Genomic DNA, 22,743 nt, shown 5'->3' with positions numbered 1-22,743 from the left:
CCCTTTTGGATAATATCAGACCTGTTGCAAGAAATCCTGTGAGTCTGGTTTGACAGTGATTTCAATTTTGAGCAGCATGTGACAGACATTTTAACTTGTAAAGACACAGAGACAATTATACACGCCTTCATCTCATCATGCTTGGATAATGCAACAGCCTCTTTTCTTGCCTGAATCAAAAATCTATTAATCAGCTCCAGACTGCACAGATTTCAGCTGCCAGGATTTTAACTAGAACCAAGAGACATTATCACATCACTCCAGTACTCATTACTTTTACCTTGACTCTGACCTCTTAGTACCGTACATGCCAGTACATACTGTCCGCTAAACACTTTTTTTGTGTATCTGCTGTAGGCTGAAATACTGTGGGCTTTTACTGTGTTTTAATCACACATGGGGCCCCAGTGAAAAGCTGTCTAACTTGTTCTTGAGTGAACCCTGAGTGCCACAGCTCTTAAACCATACATACTCTTACCATAATTTACCATATTCTACACAGACTCCTCAGACAGTGCTGCTACAGGAATGTAATGTGCAGTACACATTTCATCAGTAGCTGGTAACTCTTCAGAGGCAGGTCTTCTGCAGTCATCCCAGATTATGAGTCATCCACCCAAACCTGATACAGTATACATGTGTGTGTGTGTGTGTGTGTGTGTGTGTGTGTGTGTGTGTGTGCGCGCGCACCACAGACTTCCTTACAAACATGCACAGCAGGGATATGTATTTTTGCATCCCTGCATTGCAGCGACGGAGAATTTGTGACCCTGTACGGCTTCACTCTGAGATAAAAGACAGTCATATCAAATGGCTCTGAAACACGTTTGAAGAGATTTTAGAGGGGGGGAAAAAAGAGGGATTGTGTCCATGCCATTGATGATTCAGTGTCTCTGTAACTAAAAAATAAATTCCCCTCACAGCCAGTGATTAGTTGGGGAACAGTTGGTGAGCAAGGCGCACACAAGCGCTGCATATGGCTGTGATGAAGCCGCATGAGGCTCTGTTAGTAGCTCATCCCAGTAGTTTTTATTTTTATTTTTTTCTTCTTCTTCCAGCAGAGTCAGAGGGGAATTCTGACATGAGAAGGGATCAAACGGCACATAAAAGCTACATCAATAGTACAGGGATACAAAATGATAAACAGAGCAGCCTCCTCTGCTGTAAATTCACAGCATGTATCAGTCTTTGTGAAGGCGCAGGTTAATGCACGGGCAAATGAATCCTATTGATGTGTGATTCGACACACTACTCAGAGGTGAGATGGAGAGATTGATCTGAAAGAGAAAGGCAGCATGAGGGGAAGTGGGTAAACACTCAGGTTTAGACAGAAAAATACTCCTTTTTCTTTCTTTCAACCAGCCTCTCCCGGGTGAGATTACTGTTCCCATGGCAACGCAGCTGATTGCATGAAAATTGCTGTGGTTGTGGGCGCCATGGCAACACGTTACATTACATTATACTGGTGTTAAGAGCCCCCCTGCGTGCGTCCCTATGTTGCAGTTTTGCGTATACTTACACATGTCAACCCGTCATGATGACATATCGTCACATGGACTGCAGTGGCGTCAGGGCGGCAGCAAGTTGGACCTCCTGAGCCTCCACCCACACCGCCTTGATCTTTTTGGTTCCCTATTCACACTGAGATTATGTTTAGGAGGCTTATCCCATGTTACACACGCATTACAGCACTTTTAGCATGCTAGCCAGCCAGTATGCAGCAATAGGCATTTCATGGAGGCTTGAGTCATAATATTGACTTTCTCAAAGCATTTAGCCTACTTAGGTGTGTGTGTGTGTGTGTGTGTGTGTGTGTGTGTGTGTGTGTGTGTGTGTGTGTGTGTGTGTGTGTGTGTGTGTGTGTGAGGTGGGATATAAATATAGTGGAAGACATTAGAGATAGAGGTACTGAATGTTCTTGTAGGAGGTACTTGCGATAAAATCTTGGGTAAGTTTCAGGCCCATTGCTCATCTGTTGTCTGCGTTTTTTTTTTTATTCACTCGTGAAAAGATTTATTGTCTTTTTTCACACTGTTGACTTGGTTGGAGATGATGGTGGGTAAAATGCGCAAGGCACCTTCTTTAAAAAGTCTGCACACACACATACACACAGCCCCTCACTCCTTGCATTCAGACAAGATATTTATTTCTCCGGTGGATTGTTTCAGAGGCAGAGCGTCTCCATGGTGATGGCAGCCCACAGATCAGGATGGGGAAGAGTGAGGGAAGGAAGGAGGCGGCAGAGAGAGAGAGAGAGAGAGAGAGAGAGAGAAAGATGATTCCAGTTTATCTGCCACTGCTGTACACTTGTTGACACACATATATGCTGATGTGTATTCACACAGGCGGTTAATACTCTCTCTGCTCCTTTCTCTCTTTTCCACCTTTCGCTCCTGGTTTCTGTTCTCTTTCCTCCCTCCCTGCTCTCACTGGCTCTCACTGCTTCCCTGCTCTTCTTCTTTATGTTTCTCATCAGGTGCAATATGTTTTACCAAGCTTCAAACTGGGTCATTTTTGCCATATTAAACAGCATGATTACTACACAGGTGTGCCTTAGGATGGTCACAATAAAAGGCCACTCTAAAATGTGCAGTTTGATCACGCATCACAACGCCACAGATGTCAAAAGTTTTTAAGAGAGCATGTCATTGGCATGCTGACTGCAGGAATGTCCACCAGAGCTGTTGCCCGTGAACTGAATGTTCATTTCACTACCATAAGCTGTCTCCGATGTCGTTTCCCTGAATTTGGCAGAACGTCGGACCAGCATCACAACGGCAGACCCCGTGTAACTACATCAGCTCAGGACCTCCACATCCAGCGTCTTTACCTGCACAAATGTCTGAGACCAGCCATCCAAACAGCTGATGCAACAATTGGTTTGCACAATTGAAGAATTACTACAAAAACTATTCTCAGGGAAGCTCATCTGCATGTTGTCATCCTCACCAGGGTCTTGACCTGACAGCAGTTTGTCATCATATCCAACTTGTGTGGTTGTGAGTGTTGGATGGTTGGATGTACTGCCAAATTCAGGGAAATGACATTGGAGACAACCTATGGTAGTGAAATGAACATTAAGCTCACGGGCAGCAGCTCTGGTGGACATTCCTGCAGTCGGTGTGCCAATGGCACACTCCCTAAAAACTTTGCATTGTGTTGTGTGATCAAACTGCACATTATAGAATGGCCTTTAATTTTGACCATCCTAATTTACATGAGTACGAGTAATTTACACCTGTGTAGTAATCAAAAAAAGGCAACTGCTCACTAACACAGATTTTAACAAGTTTGTGACCAAATTTGAGAGACATACATATGGAGTGCATATAAACGTCTTAAGCCTCCTACAGACTATGAGATTTTAGCGCTCTTATAAGTTTAATGCAAGCTATGCCGTACCACATGGATTTAATACACTTGGGTACGATATAAAGTTTGATGTATGCAGACTGTATAATGACAGATGTATGATGACAGTGAATCGCAGGCTACGGCGTGCAATGCAGTAGCTTCCCATACTGAGTGTGCTTGGATGCTGTACAAGTTGTTAATTCAGTTCAGTTCAATTCAGTTTTATTTATAAAGCCTGATATCACAAATCACAATTTGCCTCAGATGGCTTTACAGCACACAACATCCCTCTGTCCTTGAAACCTCACAGCGGATGAGGAAAAATCCCCCCCCAAAAAACCCTTTGATAGGGAAAAAAAATGGTAGAAAACTCAGGAAGAGCAACTGAGGAAGGATCCCTCTTCCGGGACTTCTCCAACTGTGAAGCACATCATAGAGGGTCACATTAATAAATAACCTAAAATTTTGTGGGCGCTATATACTGCGATGTGTCTGTGTGTGTTTGTTAGCTGCTAGGTTGCTCACCTGCAGCTGCAACTCCGCTGCTATTTCCTTCCGTGCTTCGTCCTTCTTTACGCGATCGTAGTAAGAGCTGGAGGACGCACCATACAGGCAAAGCTTCTGCTGCCACAACTTGACAAGGTTTTCCTCTTTGCTGGAATCCCACACATTTCTTTTAGCGCATTTTGCCTCCATGACAAGCTGCTATCCATTTACTTGTTTAGGTTAGCACCAGCATGTCATTTCATGCTGCGGTTTCCATTGGTTGGTTAGAAGATGTAGGACATAACAGCAGTCACAGTGAGATGGTCATCCCAAATTTCTGGTCCAGTTTTATCCTAAGCTGTCTTTGATTGCAAGACCGTGACAGTGGCCATTCTTGAACCTCTCACTGCGATGTAGGATCCCCGTTTTAGAGCCACGACCAAAGATGTCCCCTTGTTTCTTTCACGATGCTCATCTTTTGTCTGTGACAACCCAAAATTGCACAGTGTATACCAGGCTTTAGATCTTAACTTAAACCTATGAAAAATGGGAGCAAAACAAAAAAGTGTTGTGTTTAAAGGTTGCTACTGTAGTTGTTGTAGTTGTTGTGAAATATTACAAAAAATAAAACCATTTAAAACTTTAAGGAAAATCAGATCAGATCACAAGAAGTGTGTTCACAGAAGCGATTTAGAAAGACACTGAGTTTCTCTGGCAGGTTGTTCCACAGTGTGGGTGTTTAAACAGCAAACACTTTGTCCTAAATCTAACCATGGGAACAACAGGCAGGGTCCTGAATCTTCAGACCTCAGACCACCAGCAAAATTAGTATCTGCCTCTGAAGGCATAACACAGACATATAATCAAATATATAAAGTGTGAAGAGAGTAAAGATCAACAAAGCAAATGTGTTCAAAGGCATACTGTAAAACCAGTGGGTGTCAGATATTACACACAGCCAGCCATCTCCAGACATTATTCTGTGAACCCAATAACACATTTCACAAAAGAACATTACTAGTATTTCACTACTGAACATTTGTCAGCGCAAATGAGTCATTACAAATAGCAGCAGTGTACGCTTTGTGATTGAACTGTTTTGGCTCAATATTTCAGTGTTCAAGACATTTGAGAATATTCATTAAACGGGGTGCATGATTGCATGTGTGTGATTTCTCCTACCGCATTTCCTACTGTTTTAAACATTTGAGCATGTTAGCCTTATGACATCTAAGTTTAATGTGTCAGGAGATGTGTCTGGTGTAGTGTGGTAGCTCTCATGAACCATGTTTCCAGCAGCAGCAGAAAAGCTCGAAAAACCACTGCACTGCACGTTCCCTGCTCAGCACCACACAGCAGACAGACACAGTTAGCAACTAGCTGCTGAATATACTGTAGTGGAGCATTTAGCAGCTAAACAGCCAGATATTTCCCTCAGGGGTTGCTGAAGAGCAAAATAGAGCAAACAGCAGAGTGAATATTGGACTTACATTCACCAGAAAGATGACTGTATGAATGCACCTGTTTTCTAACACACAGCCACAACAACTGCGGTCATAATATGTTGTGTTCACAGATTGTTGTGCTGCTTCTGCGGCCAAAAAACAGTTAATGCAGTTTTAAAGAAATCTACAATATGTTCAGTTTATCTTGATGTCACTGTTCAGAGGCTGAAAAATGTATCAGTTTCACCACACTCATGAGTTTGTGGAGGGGGCTTTTAATTATGTATATCCATTATGTATTTGTAACTTAGTGGGTAAGAAATACAGCTGGAAGTCTAAATTGTGCACATTTTGCCTGTAGAGCAACACACAGATATTCATACATCTGACTCAGACTTGACCTGTCATTCTCAGGTACCTCATGAATGTGACATTTGAAGGCCGAAACCTGTCATTCAGCGAAGAGGGTCACCAGATGTTCCCCAAACTGGTCATCATTCTTCTAGACAAGGATAGACAATGGGACAGGGTGAATATCTTATTCTCCTTTCCTCTCCTACTCCTCTTCCTTCTGTCTTTCTCTTTTCTTCCCCTCTCCATTATTTTCCTCTCCAGTTCTTCTTCGCCTCTCCTCTCCTTTGTTCTCTCCTTTTCTTTGTATCTTCACTTCCTTTCCTCTCTTCTAATCTGTTCTCTTCCTGTCTTCTCTTTTCTTCTTCCCCTTTTATCCTCTCTTCTTCTTTTCCTCTTCTCTTCTATTTTTATCTTCTCTCCTCCTCTTTTCTTCTCTTTTCTTCTCTTTTATTTTCTTCAGTTTTCTTTCTTTTTCCTGTCTCCTTTTCCTCCTCTGTTCTTCTCTTTTCTTCTCTCCTCTCTCTTCTTTCTGTTCCTCTTCACCTCTTCTCCTCCTCCTCTTCTGTTCTCTTCCCTTCTTTTCTTTTGTTTTTATGTATTCATTTTCCTCCAGTTTTCTCCACTTCTCTTCCTCTGTTTTTCTTCTCCCATCTTGTCTGTTCTGTTCTGTTCTGTTCTCTTCTCTTCTCTTCTCTTCTCTTCTGTTATCTTCTGTTATCTTTTTTCTCTTCACTGCTTTTCTCTTTTATCTTCTCTTTTTCTACTGTTAGCCTCTTTCTGTATCTTGTCCTGCCCTTCTCTCTTCATCTAATCTATCTTTACCCTCTGTGATGTGTCTGTCACTTCTTCATTTGGAGTGTCTCCCTGCCACCTGAAGCACCTGTTACAGTAGCCTGTATATCACACAGCCTCCTCCCACTCCCTCATGCAGGTTGGCAAGTGGGAGAGAGGCTCCCTGACGATGAGGTACCATGTGTGGCCTCGCTTTGAGCTGTATTCTGCAGCGGAGGAGCAGGAGGACCACCTGTCCATCGTAACTCTGGAGGAGGCGCCGTTTGTCATTGTGGAGGACGTGGACCCACTCAGTGGGACCTGCATGAGGAACACTGTGCCGTGCCGCAAACAGCTCAAACTCACGTGAGAATTTAAACATGAGAATACTAAATTCTATTAGGTTTTGTTTCCCGTTTTTCCTAAAGTCATTTTGGTCTCACGGGAGTAAAAAAAAATCAGATTTGTTTTTACTGTGTGAATCCAGGATGAATATTGTAGAGTCGAGTTCTAAAAATAGAACACTTTTTCTTGATGAAGTGTGAGACATATTGATTTATACATCAATATGGCTGCAAAATGAATTATTTAAAACTTTGCTGGTATACTGTGTAACCCTCTGCATGTATTCAAAGTCAAACAAATCACCAGTATAAAACACCATAAAACACCAGCAGCATTGACAGTTTAGCAGAATATTATGAATAATTGTGAATGTAACCAAAGGAAATACGGAAATGAATCCATGTCAGTATAAAACATTGTGCAGAGATGAATGCTCACAGTCATTAATTATTGCACATTTCCCTTGAATTTTCCTTTTTTTGCATCTTTGGCTTCTTTGTTTATCATTTTTCATCAGTGCTACATGCTGCAGTAATTCTCTTTTCTCTACTGGATTTTGAAAACATAACCATTTTCATCCTTTCACGGCCTCTCAGCGTCCTCTGATTACCTGCTGACCACATCATTGTATTGGTTTCTTTCACTGTTGTCCTCCCTCCCCTGCCTCTTCACCCTCTTGCTATCCACTTCTCGTTGGTGTGTGATAATGAATTTTCCTCAATGGCCTCCTTTTCTATCGCTGGCCTACCTGAAATCTCCTGAGGGTGTCCTACATCTTCTGGCTCAGTGGTTTTTTTATTGACTGATCTTCCACCCTGTTCTTTCTCCTATTCCCCTATTCCCCTTTTCTCCTTCCCTCTGTCCGTCTGTCAGTCGGTCGGTCTGTCTGTCTGTCTGTCTCTTTCTTCAAAGACATCCTCAGCATTTCAGGGATAGGCAGAATATGCCACAGAGAATATGCAGGATTTCTCTCCAGCCAAAAGAACTCCATGAACCAGATTCATGGAGCTGTCTAGATTTGTCTATGTATGCACAAAAGCAGAAATATGTGGACACGGCCTTAGTCATATTCCATGCTTACAATGCATTTTACCGCAGTTATCACAAAGATATTCATTATTGATTAATATGACAATTATTTTCTTGATTATTTGATCTAAAAAAAATGTCAGAACATTTTGAGAAAGCTCTGAAACATTTCAGAACAGCAGCACATCCTCACATTTGAAAAACTGCTGAAAAAAGACTGAAATGATTGATTAATTATAGCTCAGGTAGGCAGAAATCTGTATAAGGGGGGAAAAAATGGCAGATCTTTTAAAAATACACCCTCCTCCTGCAGCTCGCCTCTCTCCCTTCTCTGTCTCAAGCCCCTCCCACCAGACGACCACAGGCATATGCATGCTCTTCATACTGTATTCTAATGTTTCCCATACACTGATTTATTTAATCTTATTTCATTGTTGAAGTGTACACAGCACATTCTCTCAGCCCCTCTTTCCCCTGTTCCTTCTTTTTCTCTGATAATCACACTACAAATGTCAGACACAAACTTAGCCAATTCCTCTGTCACCTCACATCGCTCTCCGCCGCCGCCCTAGAGGGGAGCTGGCAGCAGCTCGGGAGATGAACCATCAGAAGACAGCGCAAACCTTCTCCCCGTGCTGGGTTTCATAGTGGACTTGTGGCCAGCGGCAGCACTATGCGTAACTTGTTAGGTGATCTTGCGGGGAGTTGCGACTGTTGGTCCCCCAGTGCTGGGGTTTGCGCTGGCTGGATTTGTGGTGCTGTGGCCGCTGACTGAAGGTTTGTCTCTGGAGCTGCTGCCCACCCTCCTCTCAGTGAGGTAGTTTGTAGTGAATGAGGTGAAGGACACACTGTGATTTGAGTCTCTAGCTAATGTTATCTAAGCCTACATAATCATGAACTTGAAGCCGCAGCCGTAAGCTTTGGCTTCGCTTCGGTTAGCAAAACGCTAAACCATCAGCAACATTTTCTCTCCATCTGCTTACTGGCACGTGTTTTGTTTCATTTATTGTCAGACTCTTCTTTAGACTCTCTTTTTGATAAGTCTGTGTTCTGTTTTTTGGGTTGCTTTGCAGTGTAGGAAGTTGATGCCAATGCTGGAATAGCAACTTTCTCTGCAGGATTCTCAGCCATCGAATTAGGTTTTAGCCGAAGGGATGTGCACGTGCATCTGTTTGTAGAACAGATTTGTAGAACAGCTGATAGGAACACCCTCTCTGAAATGACCCATGGTTGGTCAAAGTCTCCTATAACAAGCTAGTTTTTCTAAAGTCTGAAAACAGAGCCCAGAGGAAGTGTAGTGCAGAAGTCTAGTGTTCTCTCAGACAACTTGAATTACAATATGTTCAATGTTTGTAAAGGGATTTTTTCCCAATGATGCCAAAATTAAACTGCCTGCCCCAAGTTTAACACAAAAGTTGCCTTTAGAGAATGTTAAGTTATATCACGCTGTGTGGGATGGGACAGCCATGTTTGGAGGATCGCGCCCCATCCAAAAAATTCAACATGGCGTGCCGACAACTTCACATTCTCTATTAATGTTCTGTCAGTCGACATTAATTCATCTGAACTCAGGTGGTTTCACTGCGTAGCTCTTGGTGTCCCCTTTTTTAAAGTGTGCTAATCAGTGAAACAACCTGGTCAATTTTATTAATTTACTTTCATTTCATGTCATCCCTGCTGCTGTCCTCTCTCTTTTGAATTTTCTAGTTTATTGTGCCTGAACCCAAATAAACTTTTACACCTGTTCCCCATATCTTAACTTCCTCTTCCTCTTCTTCCCCTCTGTACCATCTACCAGCAATCAGACGGGTGATTCAGGGATTTACATCAAACGCTGCTGCAAAGGTTTCTGTATTGACATCCTGAAGAAGATTGCTAAGACAGTCAAGTTTACTTATGACCTCTACCTGGTCACCAACGGCAAACATGGCAAGAAGGTGAATGGGACATGGAACGGCATGGTCGGGGAGGTGAGGACATTACTCTTTATTTTACACAAACACTACATTTTTTCCACGTTCTTGGTGAATTACTGGCTCTGATTTTGTTTCACTGATCTGTAGTGGACAGATGTTTTTTTGAGTTACATATAAGGTGCAAAAGAAGAAAGGTGGATCTTGTTTGGATAAGCTTAGCTCAACATCAGAAGGAAGCAACAGTTTAGCATTGGCTGTAAACAGCTTTGAAATACCCACAATGACAGTTTGGACGATTTCATACAGACCTGCTGGCACGTCAGCTGATTGTGGATTTCACAGCTGGCAAAACACTTGCAGCACAGAGCTGGAGACCTTGCCATGCAACCGTTATCGAAGCAGCAGAGTGACTAAACAGAGCATGATACTTAAAATCTAATAATATTCCGCATGTTTCTCTGACTTCCATCAAAACTGGAATAGTACACCAGTACATTTGCTATGACTGCAGGTCTTTTTTATTAATTGGCGTCCATTTAGCTCATCACTGTGGGTGGTGTGTCACTGGTGGCATGCAATATCCCTCCCACTATTTTCTTAAGAGCGTGGTGCATTCAGCATGCCTCCCTGAAGACATGCAACACTATTTATAATGACACAGTGAAAGAAAAGTGATAAAAATATAATCTGCTTCAAATGTCACGGGTCAAATTCAACATCTGCTATTTTGTAGAGTGAGAAAAGTTGCAATTTCAGAGGCGTATAGCTGAGAATTTAGCTATCAAGCTTCTCTCTCTCTTATTGCATTTGTTTAATGGTGCCTGATGGAAGTCATTTGTAACACTGGAATGTGAAACAAATCACATTATGCTGACCAGTGAAATATGAGGAAGCTAATATTAACAACAAAAAATGTGGCAATTTAACTTAAAATGCAGTGCTTCTTTTTTGTTTATAAACCCAATATATTCCCTGTGAGAATACACCAACATCAGGTCTAAAGCTGTTGATTAATATATCTTGAATTTAATCTGTTTCAACCTCGTGGCACAATCAATTATGGCATATTACATTCCTGCAAACCACAGATAAGTTACATTTGTATGTTATTATATAGCGGATACGTTAGAATTTTGCATTTCAATGTCACTGTGGTTAAAGTTTTGTTAGGTTTAGGCACAAAAATCACTTGGTCATGGTGAAGACAACATCATGTTTTGGATGGTTTTGGTGGCTAAAAAGCCCCAATCCCTGTAAAGAGCAGGCATTTTTCATGGCACTGTCACTGGTGGAAACACAGCAGTGGGTCGCTAAAAAACAAGTTTGGTGGTTAAAAAGCTGCTGGAAGACGCAGCAATGACTTGCGACATAATAACTGGTTTTGTTGTTTGTTGGTCTTGAACAGTGGTCTGCATCTCGGCAGGTGTCTCGCCTAGATGCCACTCCATCCACCATACCCTTCACCTCCTGATGACAAAGTCGGCTCATATACTATGTCACTTTAGAAACGTTGATATGATATGGATGAAATATACAAATGTAACACATACGTGGCCTGTAGACACGCCAATATTTTCTTCTGGCTACTGAACTAATGATTTATGTTTGTTTATCTAATGGATGTTTGTTGCCTTTTCACTCTCTGTTTTTTGCTTTCACTTTTGCTGCTCTTATAGCTGATTTTAAAGCAAGACAGTAATGATACAACTGGGTGTTTGGTGCCCATAGGAATTTATTTTTATGATAGGGCTAATTATATTGTCTAAATGTCTCTTTCTTACTTTTCCTGTCAGCCATCGAGCTGCACTTGTTCCCCACAACCTGGCCTGAGGGGGAGCTGTGATCAGCACCGCAAAAACCTCAGGAGGAGGACAATGAGGCTCCTAATCAGAGATGGAGACAGAAAAAGACATAGAGAAAGAGAAAGCGATTGGAAGAGAAAAGGCGAGAGAGAGAGAGAAAGCAGCCTCAGGGAAAGACCCATTTCTCTCCTGCACACATTACACATTACACAATTCAGCACTATGCAGCCTTTGCAAATCGATGTAACGTCCAACTTAATTGATTATGGCATAGAACGAGCAACATTATTATTATCTTTGGAACATATGAGTTAAGAAGTGCTGGGTAATGTCAGATTTCAGTATCTGAAGTTCATCTACTGTAGATATTTTATATACATATATATATATATATATATATATATATGTGTGTGTGTGTGTGTGTCAGCGTTAAGGCAAAGGCATGCAAATGTGCAGTGCATGCATGCTTGGACATATTAGTCCATGTCCTTAAATGCCTAAGCAAGCAGCTAATGACTTAATTTGAATGGGGGGAAAACAGGACAGCAGACGCAGAAAACAGAATGAGAGAGAGAGAGAAAAACAAAGCAGGCCTCTATGAAGAAGTGTGACAAACAGAGAAAAAAAACAGTGCGTAGGTTTCCTGCTCACTCTGGCATACATATCCCTTATTAACACAGTCTTTTGTGCTCCATTTTTATTCATGGCCCGGGGCTCCAGAAACTTGGGGCTAAATATACCTAAACACTCTCAGAGGGTGGCTAGTTTGGTGGGGAGTCGAATACTGACCTGCTGTAGTAATGATCTCCTTCTCCTCCTGCATCCATTTTACTGAAATAGTGTGTTGAACACTTGGCAGAGATAGTGGCTTGTGTATAAACTGCAGGGCTGAATGTTTCTTTCACTGCAATCCTGAGAATACTCAGCTCTGACCTTTCACGTTCCCCTCCTGTCTGTCTCTGTCTGTCTGTGGTTGACCCTCAGGTGGTGTTGAAGAATGCCCACATGGCAGTGGGTTCACTCACCATCAACGAGGAGAGGTCAGAGGTCATTGACTTCTCTGTGCCCTTCATTGAGACGGGCATCAGTGTCATGGTCTCCCGTAGCAACGGCACCGTGTCCCCCTCCGCCTTTCTTGGTGAGGAGAAACACACCTGGTGCTTCTGGCAGATGTACAACACAATCGAGAACACTCACATGCACGCGCACACTCTCATATTGAATAATAAATGCACAATCACAGACAGAGTACAAGTAGGTTTTTCACAAACAAGGACATTGTTTAATTGTGTTGATCAGTGTTTTCCAGCAGCACGAAACATAAGTGTTTTCACATGGTGACATAAAATGCAACGGACAATCAGTTTAAAAAAACCTGCATATTTTTCTGTGAACATCACTAAAAGCGAGATGCATGTACTCATATGTCAACATTAATGTAAAAGGGGTATGGTTGACCTTTGGAAACCGTAGTTGACAAAACAATCTCACAACAAGGTCCATTTAGTGGCTCTTCTGGAGCTTTCAATCATATCACACACAGTTTGTCCTGGAATTGTAGATGTTCGAATTTCCATTGTTCTGAACACTTGGATGACGTCTCCTCGCCTTGTTTTTTTTAAAGATATTTTTTAGGGCATTTTGCCTTTATTGGACAGGACGGGTAAGCATGAAGGGGGAGAGAGAGAGGGGGGGGTGACATGCAGCAAAGGGCCACGGGCTGGCTTCGAACCCAGGCCGCTGCGGCAACAGCCTTGTACATGGGGCACCTGCTCTACCACTAAGCCACCGACACACCTCCTTGCTTTGTTTTAAAGTCCCTACTGTTGTAATCCTTAGAATTTCAGTCCTGGGTGACTCGTAGACGCCTGTTGTTACTGTGGTAACAGCAATTAATACTATAGGTCACAGAATTCTGCAGGCAGTAAACACTCAAGCAGCGACTTTATCAGAAACACAGAGAAGAGCTGTTGTATTTGTTTACAGAGCAAACAGACTTACTGAGGAAGTCAGTCAATTACCATCCTTTCTCCATCATGCTGTGAGCAATCGCGATGTGATTTCATGTTGTGCACAGAGCGAAATTTTTCCACACAATAGCAGGGCAAAGAGAGGCTGGTTACCTTGTTGCATAGTTGAAGGTGTCACAGCTCATTGCGGCTGCTCCATGTTCCATTACTCTCTGCAATATTTGAAATAGACCCAAAAAATGTTTTGTAGGTGTATCCTTGATGAACGATAGCTGCCAGTGCTGTCGCCTGGGATAAATACATTATATTTCCTGTCACTGCTTCAAAATAAAAGCCACCTTGTGTTTTGCCAGTCTTTTAATGCGAACTAGCAGCAGAAGAAAATGTTCAGTTTGCATTAGTAGTAACTTAATGAAGGTCTGATAGGGCTGTAGGAGAGTGAACAGTAGACAGTGAGGCTGTTACCAACAGGAGCGTTGCAGTAAGTGGGACTGATTACCCAGCACCTCAGTGGGAGGGGGACCCTCGAAAAGCCTGGAATGAAAAGTTTGATGCTGAAACACCAATGTACACTGTCATTTCTTCCCTAAAAATGGGAAATTGGGTACCAAAAAAGAAAAGAAAGAAAGAAATGGGAAAGAAAAAAAAATTCAAAAGGTACATGAGAGTTTTCTGTGACTTTACATGACGTAAATGTTGATTGCACAATGTACTGGCTATAGAATAATGACACCATCTGTGCTTAGATTGGTTCCCTTAAGCCTCGCTTTCACAATGCAACTCTGTCTGCCACCAAGTACAATCTCCTGGGAAAATGAAGGCTTAATTTACAGCACAAAAGGAAGTGTGTCAACCATTGCACAACCAAAACAAGAAGTGGATAGTGCATGTGTTTTTCCCAGGCCCCCAGGAACGCAACTCAGCCTTGCTTCAGATTTTTCCCAGTGGCCACTCGCCGTATTGCAGCAAAAAAAAAGCCCAAACGCATTTCTCCATAGGCCACCATTATCAAAGAGACAAAGTGTTGACAGGACACCTCGAACTGCACACAAGGAAAATTATAACTCTACTGTTATGAATTTTTGATCCATGGACATTTTCTGTTTGTAAAACTCTCCTTGATCATCACAATGTGAAGTCTATGGACCAAGCGGGAGCTTGCAGGTGGGGCCAGTGGACCAAACTCTACTGCACATAGTTAGTGGGCCACATACCCCAGAAGTAAACCTGGAAACTAGAAACTTTTTGGCACATGTGCCATGTGAGCAGTCCTCATTAGACTGAATAGGCGCTGCCTTGAGGTCCACTATCCAGATCAAATAATACATCTATGGTTTTCCTCAGTAACTATCCCCAGTTACCAAAGAGTGTCTTTATAAGTTCTTGATTATCCCCAGTCGTGGAAATGGTGGACGGTGGAACAACAGAGGTCACAGTTGCTAGGCTCTGAGGAAAACGGAGAGCGATGCAGTTATCCCTGTGACAGCGGTGCCAACAATAATACCAAAGTTGTCTGTTTCTAGGTTAATGTTAAACTGCTCAGAAAAAGGAAGATTGTAACATTTACAACTCGATGTGCTGATGAATATCATGTGATGTAATCGAAGCTCCAGAGCAGCCACTAAATGGACCTTGTAGTGGGATTGTTTTGTTAACTACAGTGTTACGGTGTTTGTCACAGATTGTTGTGTGTGTGAAAATTGCAAAGCAGAGTGCAAGTGGTGGAAAATGTGCCCATTTCGATGAGGACATCTGTCCATTCACACCTACCTACCGTCCTCTCAGTTTCTCTCTTGAGAAGTGCTTGTTAGTGTTCACACAAACGCGGACAAAATCCATCACTCTGTAACAACGAGCACACAGTACATAACGTCTGAATACAAATAATCATGTTGATACCAGGGGGTGATTTTATAATTTTCTCTAATTTGGTTTAATGAACTTCCTGTCTCTGTCTCTCCACAATCCTCCGCCCCTCCCCTTTCCATTCCCCCTGTGCCCTGCTGCACCCTGCTCTCCCATCCACTTCCCCCTCTCTCTCCCTCTCTGTGTTTTAGAGCCCTTCAGTGCTGATGTCTGGGTGATGATGTTTGTGATGTTGCTGATGGTGTCGGCCGTGGCTGTGTTTGTGTTTGAGTACTTCAGCCCGGTGGGTTACAATCGCTGCCTGGCAGATGGGCGAGGTGAGAGGATTGCACACGTACACACACATGCACACACACGCTCAAACACACACAAGATCAGACCCAGTCAATGCATGCTCTAAAAAGGGGACAATGAGGTACATTTTCAGGCTCATCTCATGTGTGTGAAATGAAGACTTGGTTTGCATGTTTTGTTACCTTGAATGCACCATTCAGACAGAGCCCCTCATGTGCTAAATTACTTTGACAATCCCCTCTGAATGAGTGCGACTGGAGTGCTGGGACTTTCTACTCAATGTCTTGGAGTACTTATCTCCATCTACAGTCACTTAAGCTCTTTTACTAATGAAAAGGATCATTGGGAAGAGCCAGATAGGTGATCTTAAGTATTCTTAGCATCACTGAGTGAAGAAGGACTCCTCTGTTCTTGCATTACAACGTCTTTTTTTATTGTGCCATACTCAAATATTACACAGCGTTGTTACACATCCAGGGTTGTAAAACAGATGAGTACACTTAAGCAGATCTATTACCATACGTTGAAAATATGTGTCAGGTTTAATGGTGTCTGACAGTATGGAACAACACTACCCTGTTGAATCAGATTTGGTTCCAGCAGGCCGTTCAAATCAATTTGCCCATCAAAATCAATGGTTCAGATTCAATCTATTTTTTTCTCCAGGTTTTATACACACAGCTCTGTTTGACTCTCAGGATTGCATTAGGCTGCCACAACGGCAGCCACTCAAGATAAAATCAGAGGTGTGTTATATTGCTACTCACAGCCTTTTTATCAAGGAGCAGAGGGGAGAGGAGTAATGGTGTTTGGTTTGGAGTTATGTTAGTGTTTTCTGAATGTCTTCTGTCACAGCAACAGTGTATGGTGTGTGTGGTTTAATCGCTGGGTTATGTAAGGCTGTTGTCCTATACTGCTGCTCCAGCTGTAGCATAATTGTAGTGTGCTATTTGACTATCTACCTACTCCCCCTTCTCTTTTTCCTCCCTGTCTCTGAGAGCTACAGTAGGTAGTGTTTCCATCCCGCTACCTTGTCATACTGCTGTAGAGGTAGGTGGAACAGAGGTAGTCTGTAACAGTAGGTTGTCACAGCGGCGGCTGGAGGAGCGGATGTGGACCGTACAGCGCATCCTGCGATCACTGACAAACTAAAGGATGGGAATAAATCCAGTCTTTGTCGCCGCCATCCATCAAGTGACTCCCACAACGACGGTCATGAGTAAATGCAGATAAAGTGAAGTAGCACCTGGGATCTGTGAAACTGATTTCTTGCATCCTCTTCCCTCTGTCATCTTTTTTTTTTTTTTGCCCCCCTCCTCCCTCTCTCCTCTTTTATGTCTCTCCCAGAGCCCGGCGGTCCCTCCTTCACCATCGGTAAGGCCGTCTGGCTGCTTTGGGGTCTGGTTTTCAACAACTCTGTCCCCGTGCAGAATCCCAAAGGTACCACCAGTAAGATCATGGTGTCAGTGTGGGCCTTCTTCGCTGTCATCTTCCTGGCCTCCTACACTGCCAACCTGGCTGCCTTCATGATCCAGGAGGAGTATGTCGACCAGGTGTCGGGCCTGTCAGATAAAAAGGTGTGAATTGAAGGCAGTATGAAGGGTTGTGGGGTGGAGGAGCAGGTGTGTGAAATTACCTAACGTGGGGTGTTATGAGACCAAGTATGGACGGCTTTCTGTTATCTGTGTGAGTAGATTAGAGTCTGTGAGCGGGTTCATGATGTAGGGCTGCCACTGAGGATTATTTTGTTTTTGTATTATGCTTTTTATTTAACCTTTATTTATACATAGTATGAGTCATTATTTAAACAGAAAAGGAAACTACTTTTGGGATCATTTTTGGGATAATCATTCAGTTCAGTTGTTCCCAGCCTTTTTTGTTTTTTTGTACCACCACAGTGCTATAGGTGAGCTCAAGTGCCCTGAGTGACGCCACCTGTCATGTTTCCAATATATTAATTTGAATTAAACTGAAAGTCATTTAGAAGTGTTATTTAACACTATTAGTTACCGCAAAACTTAAATTAAAAGCCTAGTTCCAATTAAACGCCCTTTTACCAACCCGGTGTGGCTACACATTTTGACAAAAAAAAGCCTGTCTCAATTAGACGCCTGGTCTGGTTGCCAAGCAGTTCATCTTGTTTTCTAAACGTAGTTCTGCGGCTGTATAAAAGCTGGTTGTTGGCTTTGTCAAATTATGTGTCCATTCCTCTACTACCCTGTAAGTTATTCAAATTCCTTTAGTCAGTAAGAGTCCTCAGATTAAAAGGATCAAAAGGGTTTTTCATAAAAAACAGTCCAAGTTATGAAAATTGTTTTAACAGGATAAAGTGGTGTTGTGTCATTATGTCAGGTGTCATAATCCTCGAGTGCTGTAACTCTCTCTGATGCGCTGTCTGTCGGAGCTATATCAAATGAACGATTCATAATTGATATATTATCTGAAGCCTAGTATTTATACAAGTAATATTCATACTGGTTTAAAATAAACAATTTGATTGTATTTGAGAAACAGTTTTGTGTGAAAGGAATTAAAGGCCTGTCCCAAATATAGGCCCACTGATTTCAGTGATTCAAGCAGATAATAGTCTGGGCCATTAATTGAAGTGCTACGGTATATAAAATTGTATAATGTTAAGATATTTTTTTATCATACAGTTGAACCATCAGAGTTTTTGTAGGTTTGGTCATTAACATTTTTGTACAGTATGACTACCTGCATGTTTAAAAATGCTTTCTATTTTCCTGTGCCGTCGACTTGTTGCAGCTGGTAATTTATTGGCTATTGTTACAATAAACACAATAAAGTGAGCTATTCCGCAATCTCCTCAGATACCCCGGGGTAGAAGTATCAAGTATTAGAAGAATCACTGGTTTAGTTCAGAAAAGTTAAAAGTATTGTGAAAAATACCCATCATGAGTTATCAGAGCCCAGGATAATTGTTTTCAAATTGCTTGTTTTGTCCAAGCAACAGTCCAACGCCCAAACCCCTCTGTTTATAAAGATATGAAACAAAAGCAGCAAATCCTCAGATTTAAGAAGCTGGAACCAGCAAATGTTGGTTGTGTTTGCTTAATAGATTACTTCAGTGATTAAATGATATCAACACTGTTGTAAATTGACTAAGTATTTTGAATAATACAATAAACTTTATTTATTAACTAATTAAAAGCTGAAACAATTTGTTGATCAATCAGTCGATAAACAGAAAAGGAAATGGTGGCAATTTTGTGATCATTTTCAAGCAGAAATGCCATAATGTTATAAAGTAACTATATGTGACCATCTGCCACTTTTCTTTTCTTTTCTTTCTTTCTGTCTTTCTGTCTTTCTTTCTTTCTTTCGTCTTATGTGTGTGTAAATTGAATGTCTTTCTGTTGTGTAGACAAAACTATCACCTTTGGCTTTGGGAATTAGGATGAGCAGTTTTCACTATTTTCTAACATCTTATAGATCGAACAAATGATTGATTAATCAATCAATTTGACTGGTTAATCAGTGATGAAAATAATCATCAGTTGCAGCCCTTGACTGATCGTTTCAGTACTTGTATGGTGGATCTGTATTTTAGAACTCGATGTTGTGTACAGTACTCATTTGTCCCAATGTGTCCTCCAGAGTCTCCCATGTTTGTCTGTCTGTTGAGCACAACTCAAAGCATTTCATTAATTTTGAGTTTCCAAAAGCACAGTCCCGTGCTCCTGCTCAACAGTGCATTAAAGGCTATTTGATGCAGCTCAGTGCCTTTTCCATGCTAACGAGCACTCCTCTGTCATTTTCTCTGTGTGGTTTCTTTTCCGGAAACCCCCCGCCACAGTTCCAGAAGCCAAACGAATTCTCGCCGCCATTCCGGTTCGGCACGGTGCCCAATGGGAGTACAGAGCGCAACATCCGCAACAACTACCGGGACATGCATGCTTACATGACCAGCTTCCACCAGAAGAATGTAGATGAAGCGCTGTACAGTCTGAAGACCGGGTGAGGAGGAGAGAGATAGAGGGGAGGATGGAGAGACAGATGGGGCGATGTGAGGAAGGAGGGAGTTGAAAGGATCTCAGCAGGGAGAAAAAGAGGCAGTGTGATGGAGCTGTGAGGTCCTGTGCTGATGCAATACAGAGAAAAGATGATGAAGCAATAAGAAGAGGGAGACAGAGGCAGAGGGAGCATTCTGGGTGATGTGGGTGGGCAGCCAGCGGAGCTGTGTTTCAGCCTGCCACCGGCACCCAGAATAGCAGCATAGCCTGTGGTTGCTGTGAAAGCTAGCTTATATTCACTCTCTCTACCTCTGAAGTGCAGGCTTATATTTTCTTTTCTACTCGCTCTTTCAGTCTCCCTGTCTTCTAATGTTTTCATCAACTTGCTGCAAAAGGATTAAGAATTCAAAGCAGTGATGCACCTCTGGTGTTTGGTGAGAGCCGGAGCTGAATGACCACAGAGGCCTGTAGAGCCCAGAGGCACTGTTTGATGGGAGTTTGTCACCAAGCTGGAGACTGTCATGTCAATTTATCTATCAAATCAGTCAAGGTTGATATGGATAGAACAGAGAAGAATACAGGGTGACCCTAGGACATGTTTCAGCTGAGATGGGATGCACCTTGTCACATTGTCAATTTAGTTATTATAGTCATGCTTGAGTTGGGCTGGGCAATATATTGATATCAGATATCATCTTAGATTATGGTTATCTTATGTTGTAAGTGTTATTGCAGTAAAATGAGTCAAATAATGTCATTTTCTGAACTTACTAGACTGTTCTAGCTGATCTATTGTTTTACTTTACCCTCTTAGTCATCATATCCTCATTACAGATGATTATTTATCAAAAATCTCTGTGTAAATATTTGTGAAAGAACCAATAGTCAACCCTACAATATCTATATCGAGGTTTTTGGTAAAAAATGTAGTGATGGTAATTTTTCTGAATATCGCTCAGCCCTATACTTGAGTTTAACTAAAGATTAATTCTTGATCTTGGAAACCAAAAATTCATCACAAGGTCAAAGTTACTTGTTGTTTCAGCAGCTTTCAACCACATCTCGTGTTGTTCAGTTGTCATGGAGATGGTTTAGGTTTAACCACTTAACTGAAAGTTCATACTGAGGTCTAGTGATGACACCAAAACTATCTCCAGAACAACAGGGCAACTCCAATTGCTGAAGAAGACAACGAAATGTGGTCAAAAGCTTCAGAAACAAGTTGGATCTTGTATTCAGAATTGTTTGGTGTATGGTTTAAAGTGCTTTTTTTTTCTTTAAATGTTAATTTTGTTATTTGTTTTTTTTTTTTAAGATGCCATTTAGCAAAGGTGGTGTTTGTCTCTGACTAGATGGTCCTTTATAATATACTACAGGACACCCATGAATAGAACAGAATAGGATAAAATAATCAGTGATTGTATCCAAATCACTTCCTATATGGTTTTACGTTCTGACATATGATTTGAGTGTATGAATTCAAAGTGAAATATCAATGTGTATATAGTGCCCACAGCATAGATAGTTAATTTGTCCTCAGAGAGTAAATTCTTTTCCACAGCAGGTGCATACATTGCATAGACAGGTAAGACATACAGAATTAATACACAAAGACAAAAACATGGCAGGAGCACAATTTTTCCTAAATATCCCTCGGTGCAGTGTTTTGCCTGGTAACACAGTATTTTATGGAGCCATAAATTTCTTATAATTTCCTTGAAATAACTGTGCAATTTGTCATTAATTATAGCTGAAATAGAGCAAGGGTTCAATTGTTACACTTGCAATTAATTAATTCCAATTAAATGCTAAGCCAGCATTTCCTAGAGTGTTTTAGTCATTGCACAGCAGGTCGGCTGAACATGGAGAAATGTGCACAGGGAAGCGTGCAATTTAACGTTAATGGAGAATACAGGCTCCAATAATGAATGATAAATGAATGTTTACTTGGGTTTACATGAAGCGGTTCCTACATGGAAATTACTCCTGAAATCAGCACCTCTTTTAAACTTAACCCAACTAACTAAACTAATTTAAGCATCTACATTTTTTCTCTAATTAGCGCCGGATCACATGGTCCTTTCAAGGAAACTTTCCAGAAATTAGTAGAAAATAACAAACCCAAAAAATGAAGTGTTATCCATCACTGTTAATAGATGTGTAAATTAAATCAGCAATGACACAAATTACAGTGAGTCATAAGTATCCTAAAATCTCAGTTTATTAAACTATTGAGAGGAAATAGTGACAAATGAGTGAGAGAGAGATTTTGGACACATTGATTCACTGTCACTATATAATTGGAGGTGAAAGAGGCTTCATAACACAATGAAAAAGTTTTCCTCTGACACACTTTCCTTCTATGGCGCTCTACAGCAAACTGGATGCCTTCATCTACGACGCTGCAGTGCTGAACTACATGGCGGGCAGAGACGAGGGCTGTAAACTGGTCACCATCGGGAGCGGCAAGGTTTTCGCCTCCACCGGCTACGGCATCGCCATCCAGAAAGACTCCGGCTGGAAACGAGCTGTGGATCTGGCCATCCTCATGCTGTTTGGAGACGGTAAGGAACTTGAATAACAAGTATCTTTATTATTATTGGAATGAAGAGGCTTTATAAATGTCATCATTATAAAGCAATAATGATGACATTTCTATGTGGCTTTTATTCTGTTGCTTTTGATAAAAGATCAACAGATAATCAGAGGTTACATAGTTACTGATGATTGCTGACGCACAAATAGTGTGATAGTCGTTTTTCTTTAGAGATAATGTTTTAAATTGGGTCCTATTTGTATCATAATATCCTCAGTGAATATCCCACAGATCAGTGGGTCCTAACCTTTTTGCTTAAAGGGCCAGTGTGTAATATTTGGCATGGTTTATTGTCAATCTGAATCTGAATATTCTACCCATTAATATGTTTATACAAGTGTATAATCGCTATAAAATAAAATTTGTTTGGTTTTCGTAGCCTTATAATTATGCTTTTATATATATACTATATATATATATATATATATATAGCAAGGGCCTTACTTTAGAGAGGTCGCCATCTTGCGCCGCCATGTATGTACGGCAGACCGAGTGGACAATCCAGCCAGCCAGAGAACGCGTTTCGCGTGTATAAATAAAC

At 41.6% G+C, this 22,743-nt stretch overlaps 1 protein-coding gene across 1 annotated transcript in view; it reads left to right on the top strand.

The window, feature by feature from the left end:
* grin2bb (glutamate receptor, ionotropic, N-methyl D-aspartate 2B, genome duplicate b) overlaps positions 1-22,743 on the top strand; it is a 62,091-nt gene that overhangs the window by 22,461 nt on the left and 16,887 nt on the right. Inside the window, exons 5-12 of the mRNA XM_050045398.1 lie at positions 5,700-5,814; positions 6,571-6,776; positions 9,583-9,754; positions 12,487-12,640; positions 15,530-15,655; positions 16,980-17,209; positions 19,450-19,610; positions 21,983-22,170. Of these exons, the coding sequence (XP_049901355.1) occupies positions 5,700-5,814; positions 6,571-6,776; positions 9,583-9,754; positions 12,487-12,640; positions 15,530-15,655; positions 16,980-17,209; positions 19,450-19,610; positions 21,983-22,170 (1,352 nt within the window). The remainder of the gene's footprint in view (positions 1-5,699; positions 5,815-6,570; positions 6,777-9,582; positions 9,755-12,486; positions 12,641-15,529; positions 15,656-16,979; positions 17,210-19,449; positions 19,611-21,982; positions 22,171-22,743) is intronic.

Source organism: Epinephelus moara, chromosome 5, assembly GCF_006386435.1.
Source record: "Epinephelus moara isolate mb chromosome 5, YSFRI_EMoa_1.0, whole genome shotgun sequence".
Classification (NCBI taxonomy): domain Eukaryota; kingdom Metazoa; phylum Chordata; class Actinopteri; order Perciformes; family Serranidae; genus Epinephelus; species Epinephelus moara.
This window is presented reverse-complemented; position numbering and strand designations above follow the sequence as displayed.